The sequence below is a fragment of the Acomys minous genome, assembly GCF_964271855.1.
Source record: "Acomys minous genome assembly, chromosome: 7".
Classification (NCBI taxonomy): Eukaryota; Metazoa; Chordata; class Mammalia; order Rodentia; family Muridae; genus Acomys; species Acomys minous.
The window spans coordinates 637,703-651,625 of record NC_140488.1 but is presented as its reverse complement, the minus strand read 5'-3'; the positions used below and the strand labels follow the sequence as shown (position 1 = coordinate 651,625).

The following is a 13,923-nucleotide window of genomic DNA, read 5'->3' as shown; positions in this document are numbered from 1 at the left end:
GTTCAATACTGCCTCATCCTTCTTCATATAAGTCATCCAAGAGTTGTGTAAAATCATCTCATCCTTGAATTCCTGGACTTAGAATAGCCGCCAACTCCAGGAGAATTGGACATATGTATATACTAAAAAGAACAACAAAGCCAGGGAAAGACCTCAGTACCCCCATTATCCAGTGAGTCCAATGTTTCTTTGTTATTGTTAAATTAAACTTCCAATGTGCTCTTATGGTTAGTCAATGTTAAAATTCTATGTGAAGAGCTGGATATGGTAAAACACACCTGTGATACTAGCACTCGGGAGGCAGAGGCAAGCGGATCGCTGTGAGTTCAAGGCCAGCCTGATCTACAAAGTGAGTCCAGGACAGCCAAGGCTACACAGAGAGACCCTGTCTCAAAAACAAAACGAACAAACAAAAACCCCATGTGAAGCAGGGTTACCAAATTCATGTCATGTTACCTTGAACTTAAAAAAAAATAGTTAAGGGACTAGAGAGATGGCTCAGAGGTTAAGAACACTGTCTGTTTTTCCAAAGGGTCCTGAGTTCAATTCCCAGCAAAATTTATAATGTGAGCTGGTGCCCTCTTCTGGCCTGCAGGTGTACATGCAGATAAAGCACTGTGTATTTAATAAATAAATAAATGTTTTTTTTAAAAAACATAGCTAAACGTAAAAGGGCGGGAGGTAAGGAGAGAAGAGACTCACTGGAATAACCCTAACCCCAGCTGCTGAAAATCTGTTCTATTTTAACTTATTATTCTGGTCTCTCATTGCTCCCTAAAATATATTTTAGTAAATGATGCATCTGACAATTGTTGGCACTTTAGCATTAGGAAAATACAATAGTTAATAATAATTGCTTAAATTTGGTTTCCTCATTTAAGCTGTTAGCTCCAGGATGGTAGAGATACAGCTTTCTTTACTGTTACATATCAGTCATATGTAATGGGCACATGAGTCACTTATTAATTAAATAGGAAAATATATAAGAAGGTGCAGAGGAGCTGGGTGTGGTGGTGTACAGAGGCATGCATATAGATCTCTATGAGTTTGAGGCCAGCCTGGTCTAAACAGAGCTCTATAAAAAAAAAAGAAAAGAAAAAGAAAAAAGAAAGAAAGAAAAAGAAGGAAAGAGAAAGAAAGAAGGGGCGATACTAAGTAATTCATACTAAGATCTTATCATGACATTTTCTAAAGAGTCCAGTAGGGTGTTTGTTTTGTTTTGTTTTGTTTTTTTCAAGACAGGGTTTCTCCGTGTACTCTTGGCTGTCCTGGAACTCACTCTGTAGACCAGGCTGGCCTCGAACTCAGAGAGATCCACTTGCCTCTGCCTCCCAAGTGCTGGGATTAGGGCATGTAACACCACACTAGGTTTAAAGAACCAATTGTGGGCTGGAGAAATGGCTCAGAGGTTAAGCACACCGACTGCTGTTCCAGGGGTCCTGGGTTCAATTCCCAGCAACCACATGGTGGCTCACAACCATCTATAATGTAATCTAATGCCCTCTTCTGGCCTGCAGAGCACTGTATACATAATAATAAATAAATAATCTTTTTTTAAAAAAAGAGCCAATTGTTAAGCCAAAGAATCTCTTGGAACTCTCACAAAAATGCTATCAGTTTTGAGGACTATAAGCTTCATTTCCCACACCACTAAACAGAGTATAAATAATTAATCCCAGGATAAAATTAGACTTCAGATCCCTCCTCCCTGCCAGAGTACCTTGTCTATGAATCATACCACCATGGAGAATTCTTGCCACAGTACATGACTGTTTTTCATTCAGCTTCAAAGTGATTCCCTGGAATAAAGGCAGTGAAAATGTAAACTTTGTTTTAAGTTGTTCCTGGAGATATCTTTGAAGCATCTTAAGGAGATTTTGCAGTGAAAACCATTTCCACCTATATCATGAGTGGTTCTCAGTTAGGAAAAGCAAGAAGCTTGCTTTGAAAAGAACTTGAGATAGGGGAAAAATAAACACAGTAGTGAAGGTGGCCGATTGTACAAGTTGGTGAGTGGCCTTTGGAATATAGTCTTATGGCCTAATGACTTCAACAGTAGAGTGTAAATGATGACTGACAATAGGATAAGAGATTACCATGGGCTCTTCTGTCATCTTCTCAAACTGTATGAGACGAACTTTTCTTGCTTCCTGACCTTTAGCATGGGCAGGGCTACCTGGAGCGGTGGACCCATTGGTGTACATGTCCTCAGTAGCAACATTCAACTGATTCAAAGCAGTCTGTCAAATAAAAAACAGATTAGTGGATAAAATAAGCAGCAAAGGCTGACAATCAATCAAGTTGCAGGGGATCTAATGTCCTTTTCTCACCTCTGCTGATACAGACATGCATGCTATAATCAGACATACATGTAGCCAAATCAACCATACACATAAAAATGAATTTAAGTTCTGAATCCTAAAGTACTTCAGGCCCGAAGGGCTTCTTTTTTTTTTTTTTTTACTTTATTAATTTATTCTTGTTACATCTCTAATATGGTATGCACAAATGCATACCTAAGACAGCAAAGATCCTGAGTGGGTATTAATTAACTAAGGTGGGAAGAGGAAAAAGAGGACAAGTGCAGAGAAGAAAGTAAGGTAAGCATGAATGTCAAGAGCCACTTCCATTCCCCACAGCATCAGGCACTTTGAGCAGTTTAAGACCTAGTTGATCTTTCTTGGCATGATAAGCAGTGTGTTATCAATCAGGAAAAGATCAGAAAAAGGATTTTAACCTGACTCATAACTCAGTTCACATACAAATCTCAGTTGCAGATGGGTTCTTGATACAAATGTGAAAGGTAAAGCAGATAAGCTTTGAGGAAAAAAAACATACCTTCAATACCTTAAAGTAGGTAAAAATATTTCATAATACATGACATGAAAACTAGGCATAAAATAAAATCTGAAAGATAAATGATTTGAAAGTTAAGAAATGTGTTCACCAAAAGATTCCACTGAATTATGTGAAGTGTTTGCAGACTAGACAGAAAGGTCAGTAACCATAAAATAAAAGAACTGATTTTTATCAAAACTAAATTTTTTTAAATCAAAAAGCACATAAGGAAGCAGAGGCTAGACATTCATGATCTCGAGGCCAGCCTGGGCTGCAAAGCAAAAAACTGAATTAAAAAAAATGTCATTTCCTCTAAATAGAGGCACAAACATGAACAGCAGATCTTAGTGGTAGACCCTGTAATCGCAGCATTTGGGAGTAGGGGGCAGGGGTTTGGCTCCAGCTTGTACTACATAGCAAATTCAAGGTTAGCCTAGGCTACAAAATAAGACCCTATCTCATAACAACAACAACAACAACAAAAACCAGATACATAAGAGCTAAGCACACTACTCCCTTTATTTAGGAGGCTGACACAGCAGAATGGCTTGAGCTCAACCAGGAATTTGAGATTAGGATGAGCAACACAGCGATACCTCATCTCAATAAACAAGAAACTGGAAAGGCATGATGAGGCCTGAGATTAAAAGTTTGCAATCTAACAAAGGACTTGTACGCAGAATATATAAAAATAATTACAACTCAATAACAAGACGATAAAAGTTCAATGATATGGGTGTGGGAGTGCACGCCTTTAATCCCAGCACTCAGGAGGCAGAGGCAAGTGGGTCACTGTGAGTTCGAGGCCAGCCTGGACTACAGAGTGAGTCCAGGATAGCCAAAGGTACAATCCCTTCCCCAAAAAGACAAAATATTTGAACAGAATCCCCATTAGAAAAGATATATGGCTACATATAAACACATGAAAAAGTGGTCCACATCACAGTAACCAAGGAAGCATAGATTAAATTAGAACCACAGAGGCCAGGAGTGATAATCCATGCCTGTAATACCAGCACTCAAGAGGAAGAGACAGGACTGCTGCAAGTTCAAGACCAGCCTCAGCTACACAGAGAGTTCAAGTCCAGTCAAGTCTACACAGGAGACCCTGTCTCAAACAATAAATAAAACCTCCAAACAACAGAATGCCTATACCTGTCTACTAGAAGTCTAAAATAAAATAAAAAACCCACTTACTCTATGGTCCAGTAATCCTACCCTTTGGAATCCATCAAAGATGAAAGAAAACATTTGTCCACACAGAAACTTGAATGCAGATGTACACAGCAGCTTATGTTTCCAATAGTCTACCCAAAAGGAAACAATACAGGTGTTGAAACACAGGAGAATGCACAAGAGAGTTGTCCATGCGTTCAAGAGCTCAAACTACAAAATAATAGGAATGAATTCAGAAACCCATTGAAAAATGGCAGTCCTATTAAAAAAGAATATATATAATATGATAAAATTTATGTGAGATTTTAGAACAAGCAAAGTAGGTATAAATAATAAAAAGAGTAGTTGTCTTGAAGGGACAGGGCTGGCATGAGACACCTGGAGTGCTGGTAGTATTCTATACTGTGACACAGTGTAAAATAGCATATTCTAAATGTGTGCGTTTTACTGTATGTGAATCTTACCTTAAAAAGAAACCACAAACAATACTGAACGCTAGGCAGTGATATATACACTGAAGCTCTTCGGGGTGAAGCACTCTGACATCTTCACCTTGTTTTAAAATATGAAAAAAGCGGAGAGATAGATAGATGGTTTTAGGTACCTATGTGCTAAGGCAAACAAAGCAATATGTCAATTATAGAAGACAGAATGATAAAAAGGGTTTTTTTCCCCAGTAAGTGTTGGAGATTGATATATTTTGATGCTGATTACTGGCTCCCAAGGTCTGCTTGCTACCTTGACACTGTGTAACCTTGCCTCCCTGTTTGACCAATATAAAGCTGATACCTGGGCAGGGCCAGAAGAAGGTAGGGGTGGCCAAGGTTTCCCTTGGGGTTGAAAAGGATCTTGGGAAGGAGAAGAGACAGCAGAGGAAGAGGAGAAGGTAGGAGGCTGCTGCTGCCATGGATGAGGTGGAGAAGAAGCACACGGCTGGCGTGGATGGAGACTTGGCCCAGATGATGATAATTAGCAAGTATATGGGATTATGGATGGGAGGTAGCTTGGTAGAAATTATTAGAAGCAGATGGCATGGGATGGGGGCAGAGAGATATGGAAGGTAGTTTAGGGGATTAAAATCTGCCATGCCCCAGGTGAATCAAGGCTACTCTAAAATACAACATGTGTCCGGTCTTTGATTGATTGATAATGAATTAGGACATACTGCTATAATAATTATACAGCTAATAATAAGTATTTATTAGACCCCACCTTTAAATTAACAGCAACAAGTAAGTTTGAATTTTTCCAAATAATATTGGTGAAGAACAGCATTAAGAGAGTAAAAAGAAGACCTGGAGAGATTACTCAGTGGTTAAGAGCACTTATTGGTCTTGCAAGGGACCTGTGTTTGGTTCCTAGCACCCACATGATAGCTCACAAGCATCTGTAACCCCAGCTCTAGAGCATCTGATGCCCTCTTCTGGCCTCTGTGGGCATGAGACACACAGGTGGTGCACACATGTACACACAGGTGAAAATACTTATATCCATAAACAAGAAATAATTATTTTTTAAAGAGTAGGACAATAAAATAGGGGGTTAGGGGTTTGCTCAGTAGGTAAGAGTATTCGCTGTCCACACACAATTACTTGAGTTGAAATCCCCAACACCCACATAAAAAGCTCAGCATGGTCATTTATAATTCCAGCACTGTCTGGGCATATAAAAGAGAACCAGCAGGGCTTACAGGCCACCAGTGCAGGTCGAGGTTCATTAAGAGACCCTGTTTCAAGGAAGTAATATAAAAAGTGACAGGACATATGTCCTCTGTGTTAGTGCATGGTTGCATACATTTGTATGCATATATACATATAACACATGCATGTGCACATACGGGGGGGGGGAGGGAGGAGTTTTTTTGTTTTGTTTTGTTTTTTTGGGTTTTTTTTTCCGAGACAGGGTCTCTCTGTGTTAACCTTGGCTGTCCTGGACTCACTTTGTAGACCAGGCTGGCCTCGAACTCACAGCGCTCTGCCCACCTCTGCCTCCCGAGTGCTGGATTAAAGGCGTGCGCCACCACGCCTGGCCAAAGATTTGTTTGTTTGTTTGTTTGATTATGTATACAGTTTTCTGCCTGCTAGTACACCTTTAGGCCAGAAGAGGGCATCAGATCACATTATAAATGGCTGTGAGCCACCATGTGGGTGCTGGGACTTGAACTCAGGACCTCTAGAACAGCAGTCTGTGCTCTTAACTGCTGAGCCATCTCTCCAGCCCTGGGAGCAGTTTTTTTAAGAGTAAAAAGGCAAGCCATTGAATCTGTAATTGAAGCTCTTATACCTGCAGGTAAGCACATAAACTGGAAATTATACTGGGATATCTCTAGCCCTACATCTTGCCTTTCTTAGCCCACAAATGTTTGTGCATAAAATAATAAATCAAAAACAACAAAGAAAAATCAGAGGAGAAAGAACTAGTATAAACAGCTATATACTAACAACATATAGCCCTCAAGGACACCAGTGAGTTGTGAAAGGCCTTCTCAATAAGCAGAGCTGTGAAAAGTATTCTTTTACCATTCATTTTTCTGGGGGAAAGAAGAAGCCTTGAGTAGGAATACATATAGTCCTGGGATGAGTTCAGTAATTGGTCCAAAAAGGACAAGGATGCAAAGATGACAGACAAGGAGGTCTATCCTAGAACTTTAAGAAGAGATGTCTTATAACATAGGTGTGATTTACACAAACTAAGACATCTTAATTTATTGCTTCCTTTCTAACTAAAAGGACAGTGAAGACTGACTCATTGTCATTTGCTGGGTAACCTCAGATGAGGGAAGTGTTAAGAAAGAGAAACTGCCTTGTTTGGCAGCTAAAATGTCCCCAAACTCACATGACACTGTCATATGGCAATTATGTTGCAACAAAATTGTTGAAAATAGGTTGTAATTTGAAAATTAACTTAGAATCCCCACCAACACAGAACTTCACATAGTTCCTATGTGTTCTACAACAAACAATTTAATGATACTATAGTCACTGCATAAGAAGACACTATGTAGCCATTACAAGGAGGCTCTGAGGTAATTTTAAAACCATCTTTTTATGTGGAAAATACAACAATGTGAAGACAATTATGCTAGCTTCAACATAAATGTATTCACATTTACTTAGACACATACAAATAATCTCTGGAGGGAACAGTGGTTGTTTCTAGGAAGGAGAAATTGGTTGGCTACAAGATACAGTGGGAAGTAAATTGCCTTCATGGGCTAACTTTACTCACCATATCTTCCAAATTATGCATTATGTGTTTTTGTTACTTTAATAAAATAACTTAGCCGGGTGTGGTGGCGCACGCCCGAAATCCTAGCACTCAGGAGGCAGAGGCAGGTGGATCGCTGTGACTTCGAGGCCAGCCTGGTCTACAGAGTGAGTTCAGGACAGCCAAGGCTAACACAGAGAAACCCTGTCTCAAAAAAAAAAAAAAAAGAAAGAAAGAAAGAAAGAAAGAAAAGAAAAAAGAAAATAACTTAGCAAAAAATATTAAGTAGAACTTGAAAACCTGGAACACACATCTTAACAGAAAAATACACTGTCTGGGTTAGATTCCTGGCTCTTTTACTAATGGCTGGGTAACTTTGGATTCTTTCTTTCTTGGTTGTTTTTGGTTTTGGTTTTTTCAAGACAGGGTTTCTCTTTATAACAGCCTTGGTTGTCCTGGACTCACTCTGTAGACCAGGCCAGCCTCGAACTCCCCGAGTGCTGGGATTAAAGGTGTGCGCCACTACGGCCTGGCTAACTTTAGATTCTCGATCTTCTTGCACTTTTCTTTCTTCAACTGTAAAAATGAGGATAGTAACAGAATGACATAATACTTCAAAGCTCTTGGTAAATATGGGGTATGGTTAGTATGTTGCTGTGTGCAATACTGAAAGAAGCTACAAAAGAATATGATCAGCCTTCAGATCCTCTTGTATCCCTTTATTTCTATGTCACAATGATTAACTTCTATTCAGAAAAACACATTCCTCTCTATATTTGGCAAGATAAAATTTTCTGCCATGAGTAGGATTTCCAGTCAAGTTGGCAACCTGAGTACTAGTGTGGATCTCCCCCTCCCTCACACCTTAGTCTATTAGTTTGAACCTTTTAAGATAGGGTCGCATTATGTACCCCAAGGGAGGCTGGAATCAGAATCCACTTAACTCAGACTCCCAAACACCAAGATTATAGATAGGCACATACCACCACACCCAGATTTTCAGAGCAAAGTGGGAGATAGAAAGAGCACATACACTTTCCACATCTACAAAGAAAACATTTTTTAAAATGACCAGGGATAAGATATTTCATTCAATGACTTTCTAAAAGACAGAAAGCAGGCAAAGGAAAAGTTACTGATCACTCAAACCTTTAGCTGAGAAGGAGTGCCATACTATTTTACAAAGCATCAGCCTGAGGTCAGAAATCCCAGAAAGAAGCGAGTCATAGGTTGCAAACACATATCCAAAAGCTGTGACTATTGATCAGCTTCACTCGCAAGGCAAGAAGGGCAGAGGGAAGCCAGGTGTGGTGGTGCACGCCAGCACTCGGGAGGCAGAGGCAGGCAGATTTCTGTGAGTTTGAGGCCGGCCTGGTCTACAAACTGAGTCCAAGGCAGGCAAGGCTACACAGAGAAACCCTGTCTTGAAAACAAAACAAAAACAAAAGATGGGCAGAGGGACCAGGTCAATTGGACCCAGCTCAGAACTTTCCCAGAAAAGAGCTTTTCTTGTCCCATTGGCCAGAGCTACAGCCCCACAACCATCTCAAACTGCAATAAATAAAATAAAATAAAATAAAATAAAATAAATTTTGGACAGCTTGCCATCCCAAACAATATCAGGGATCTGGAAAAGTGGAACATCAGTGCAGCAAATAATTACAACAATGTAAAAACCACTTACTGACTTTCACATTTTGGAATCCACCCACAGACAAATCCTGAAAGTTATAAAGAGCACATTGTAAATGCAAGCACTATGACACATAAAGATATATATGTGATAGAGGCTGAGAAGGTTAAAAAAAATGAAGAAAGCACCTGCTTAGAAAGGTGAGCATCAAAGGTAGTATCTGCACTGCTTGGACAGCAAATTTTTAAAAATAAATATAATTTTCCTTTTCTTTTCTTTCTTTTTTTTCCAGGGTGTGTGTGGCTCAAGACAGTTTCACTGTGTGGCCCTAGCTGTCCTGGAATTAGCTCTGTAGACCAAGCTGGCCTCAAACTCACAGGGATCCTCCTGCCTCCCCCAATGCTCCCCACCCCTAGTTCTGGGATTAAAGGTTTGGCAATGTCCAGCTATACATTTCTTTATTGTGACTATGTATCTTTGATTTTTAGTTTAAAATATCAGGGAACTCAGTCAAGGTGACCCAGCTATCATTTTCTCCACTTCTGCCTAGGACCAGAGGCTGCTGTCACCTGCCAATAACCCAGTACCTGGGGTCTTATTTTTCTTATATATAAGCGGTTTTGCTCACCTGGTCTGTGCAAGTTATACTCAAAGTACCTCTAAACAATTTGACATTTTAAAAATTATAAACATTTGGGTTGGAGAGATGGCTCAGAGGTTAAGAGCACCATCTGTTCTTCCAAAGGTCCTAAGTTCAATTCCCAGCAACCACACGGTGGTTCACAACCATCTACAATGATACCTGGTGCCCTCTTCTGGTGTGCAAAAGTATGTGCAGGCAGAATATTATATACATACTAAGTTCAAGGCCAGCCTGGTCTACAGAGTGTATCCAGGCCAGCCAAGGATACACAGGGAAACCCTGTCTCGAAAAACAAAACAAAACAAAAAAAAACAACAAAAAAGTAAACATTAAGGAAGAGCATAGACCTATAAATAGCTAGACTAATTTTGAAAGAGAAGAAAGTAAGAAATATCAGTCTAACCAGTTTCAAATTTTATTATACAGTTTCAATAAAGTCTTATTTGTAAACGAGGTGTGGTAGCACATAACTGTAATCCTAGCACATGGGAGGCAGCGGAAGGAAGATAAGCTGAGGGCAACCTGGAATATACAGTGAGTTTGCAACAATCCTGGGCCACAAAACAAGGACTGGTATCGTGTTGTCTTCTTAAATTCTGAATTCTCTGCTTGTATTTAGCTCCTGGAGTCTAAGGCTTCTAAATTATTTTACTGAAAGTGGTTTCAAAGCCTTATTTTTTGCCTCAAATATTGATCCCAAGGTAGAGATAAGAATTTAATTTTGGTCAGCTAGGCCTGGTGGTACAGGCTTGTAAGCTCAGTTCTCAGGAGGCTGAGATAAGAAGGGCTGCCTAGGCTATACAATGAGACTCTATTTAAAAAGCAAAGCAAAGCAAACAAACAAACAAACAAACAAAAACCTGCCAGGCATGGTAGGATTAAAGGCATGCTTTAAATCCCAGCACTCCAGAGGCAGAGGCAAACAGATCTCTGAATATGAAGCTATCCTGATCTACATAGTGAGTTCCAGGCCATCCAAGGCTACCCAGTGAGACCACGTCTTGGAAAAAAAAATAAAGAAACAAAGAAATAATAAAAACAAACAGAATGGGTAAATGTAATGAGTGTTGTTTTATACACAGTCCCGACACTGGTCTAGTGGCTATATAGGAACCAAGAGCCAAGTATTTGGAAATACAGTCTGCTGTTGGGGTGGAGTGGAGCTGCCTGAGTTTCCTGTTTCAGTTCAGTGGAAGAAGCCTGTGCGTGTGTCAAGAGTGCACTGAGCAGATAAAGCAAATCAGCCAAGGACATTTCAACATGTGGCCTTTGGATTGATATATGTATTTAGTGCCTGAAAAACAAAGCTCTAGTTAATGTATGATTTTTAAGACAATACCTGCCAGAAAAATCCTGATTCTTGAGCCTTTTTGTCTGCCCAGTTCTTATCATTTATAGTTAAATAGTTCTAATCTCTATACTTCCTTGCGGAGTTGTAGGTTTTCTCATGGCTTCTCGAACCTTTTTGTTGTAGGTTTTTCCCTCTCACAAAGTGAAACAGACATGTCCATGTGAAGAGTGGGGACTTGTGACATCACATGGGCCCAGCCAGGGGACTGCGCAAGGCTGCCAGGTGGTATTAAGGAGTTCCTAGGCTCTTCTGTATTTAGAGTCACTCACTTCCTTGGCCTGGCCATTCTAAATTCTCCATGTGGAAGCAGCTGGCAGAGAGCCTAACAGCAGGCTGAACTCATGTTTCTTCATGCCTGTGCTCACTAGTTCATTGTCACTTTGTTTTGAAGCCAATTAGTTTAAATGAGAAAGTCAACTGTAGTTGCTCTTGCTCTATTCACCCCCACTACCTCTACCCCTGCCCCCACCCTTGCCGACTTTTTTCATCTATTTTTTTTTATTTCAACTTCCTTTGAGAAACTGTTGCTGCCCTTTGAACTGTGCTGCAGATGTTTCCTGTGAAGGAGGTGGAGGAGGCTGTGGAGCACTGTGGAGCACCCAGCAGTGCTGAAGCCTGCACTTTGGAGAATTCAGGATGTAAGGGGCAAACAGGACTACAGGCAAGATAGAACAGCTTGTGCAGACACCAAGGTCCAATGCCATACATTCCATGTCCAACAGCAGAAGGCAAGGCTTGGGTGAGTAAGTAGGGGACAGGTCAGTGAGTCTGCTCCTGATTACTAGCCTACCAGAGAAAGGGCTCCTTCTCAGGTCTGCCTGTTTCATTCGAGAAGAGGCTATTTCCACTCAAGGTCTGTCTTTTTAGAGAATGTATACTAGAAAGTAAAGTAACATTTTCAAATTATTTAGTCTTTGCTCCAGTTTTCTCAGTACCTGCTAGAGCCTGTCAGTCTTCCTCCCTTGTCTTTCATTTCTAGGATCCTTGTGACTTTACTTTTCAAAACCAGAAAGACTTAAACACCTCACACACAGGAACCTGGTTTTATTGTGGCCGCAGGGGCCTAGGTAGATTAGCGTTTTGTCACGTAAGTTTTGCTCTTTGCACTTTATTTGCTCACCTTAAGGCACTGAACTAGAACATCAGGAACAGATGTTTCCTTCAGTAGTCATGACATTTTGGGGTCTGATAATTCCTTGCTGTAGAAAATAAATCCATCTAGCTGTGACATTAAAAATGTCCTGAAGTCTGACATGTTGGCCCATGCCTATAATGCCTATAAATGCAGAACACTGAGGCAAGAGAATTATCAGGAGTTCAAGGGTAGTCAGGGCAACAGAGTGAGTTACAAGCTAGCCTGGGCTACAGTGTGAGACCTTGTCTCAAAACAAGAAACAAACAAAAAAGGCAAAATGTCTTCCTACTTGCCGGGCAGAAGAGATAAAATTTGCTGACATTTAATTGGTGCACAGGTTCTTCCCCTGAACAGTGAATTGCTCTGTCAGTGTTACTAAAAGAGGACTCGGGGCGTGGAGCATAGAAAGGCAAGATTAAATAACCGTACTTCAAAACTGGCTTGGGGAGGGAAAACGACACTAGAGGTGGGGAAAAGGGAACAGAGCTCCAGAATTGGGGAACCGTAACACAGCTGTCATAACATGTTTTCTTTTTTTTCTTACCAATTCTTCACCTTTTCTCTTTTTCCCTTCATAAAAAAAGTGATCAAAGTACATAATAGCTACTACCTCTGCAAGGCTTTTTTAATGTATTTTCCTCACTTTCACCTAGTATCATCTTTGAACATTTTGTCTAAGTAATGTATGCTGTTTAGTAGCTGTACATGCCTGACACAAAGCCAGCTTTCCAGCTTTGCTGTATCACAAGCAGCACCATAAATCTCCCAGGAGAAGGGACTAGAGAGTAGAGGGAGCAGGGTCAGGAGGGGGTTCAGCATTATAAGCTGCTGAATTTGGGGAGACATGCTACATCGAATACATAGACCTATAATCACAACCTCCTCTGAGGACCTCTTTGACACCGGAATTAATAACTATTTACTATCTGACACTGGAATGTGAAGGCTACCCTAATTTACAACATAGCACCAGGGGACCTGCTGAAATGCAATGCAGAGGGACACCACTGAGTGAGCTTTACAGAGCATGAAGTTGGCTTTCACAGCCATATCTGTGAAACTGCACACAAGCGCTCAAAAACAACCAGACACATCTACTCTTGGATATGTTGCTTAAAGTCTTTTATTTTTCTTCTTCAAGTCTTTCTGTTACTCGACTTCCATCCATGAGCAAGTTTTTTTTTTTTTTAACCTCAGTCGCATTTGGTCCCGAGCACCTCTCAGGATTTTCACCTATGAGGGCTGCCCCAGGCAACTATCCACCACACCCAGCATGAACCCGGCCCAGTGCTAAGGCCTCCACCCAGGGGACAGGACACCCAAGATCAGGCCGTCCGGGGACAAACCACCTGGAAACAAGGTTATAGATAGGACAAATCAAACAGCAGATGGAAAGGCCTGGAGCAGAGACCCAACCGAACCTTGAAGACCCCAAGGATCCCACTAACCTCGGGTCGGTTGCGCTTCTGTAGCAAGTGCTCCAGGTACAGGTCCGAGAGTGCGGTGCGCATGCTGCTCCCACCTTCGCCTTCGCTGGACTTGAGCGTCATCTCCCAGGAGCAGGGGCACTGAGACACCAGAGCCGCAGAGGTTTAAGCCCGGGAATCACAAACCAGGGAACCGCGGCCTGCTCTGAGGCGTGGGAGACTGAGGCGGCGGAGGCGGCTGAGAAGGCAGGGACTCAGAGCTGCGCCAGTCACAAGCCAGCAGGCTAGGAGCCCGGAGGGCTAGGCTGAACACAACCCACGCCCCGCCTACTTCCCGCCCTGGCCCGCCCCTAAGCCCACCCACGCCTTGGCCTTCCCAGTGCCTAGCGATTGGAGAAGATGCAATTTAGTGCTGTTTGGAAGCTCCGGTCTGGCCACGCCTTTGCGGGCCCTGACACCGCGCAGCCTGCATCCCAGAAGGATAGAATCAGCAGACAGGAGCTTCCATCTAGC

General features: G+C 41.5%; 1 protein-coding gene across 1 annotated transcript in view; it reads right to left on the bottom strand.

The window, feature by feature from the left end:
* Positions 1 to 13,722, bottom strand: part of MPP1 (MAGUK p55 scaffold protein 1) — a 32,258-nt gene extending 18,536 nt beyond the window's left edge. Inside the window, exons 1-3 of the mRNA XM_084790951.1 lie at positions 13,432 to 13,722; positions 2,097 to 2,240; positions 1,721 to 1,799 (exon numbers count right to left, since the gene is read on the bottom strand). Of these exons, the coding sequence (XP_084647077.1) occupies positions 1,721 to 1,799; positions 2,097 to 2,240; positions 13,432 to 13,533 (325 nt within the window). The 5' untranslated portion in view covers positions 13,534 to 13,722. The remainder of the gene's footprint in view (positions 1 to 1,720; positions 1,800 to 2,096; positions 2,241 to 13,431) is intronic.
* Positions 13,723 to 13,923: the final 201 nt, after the last annotated feature.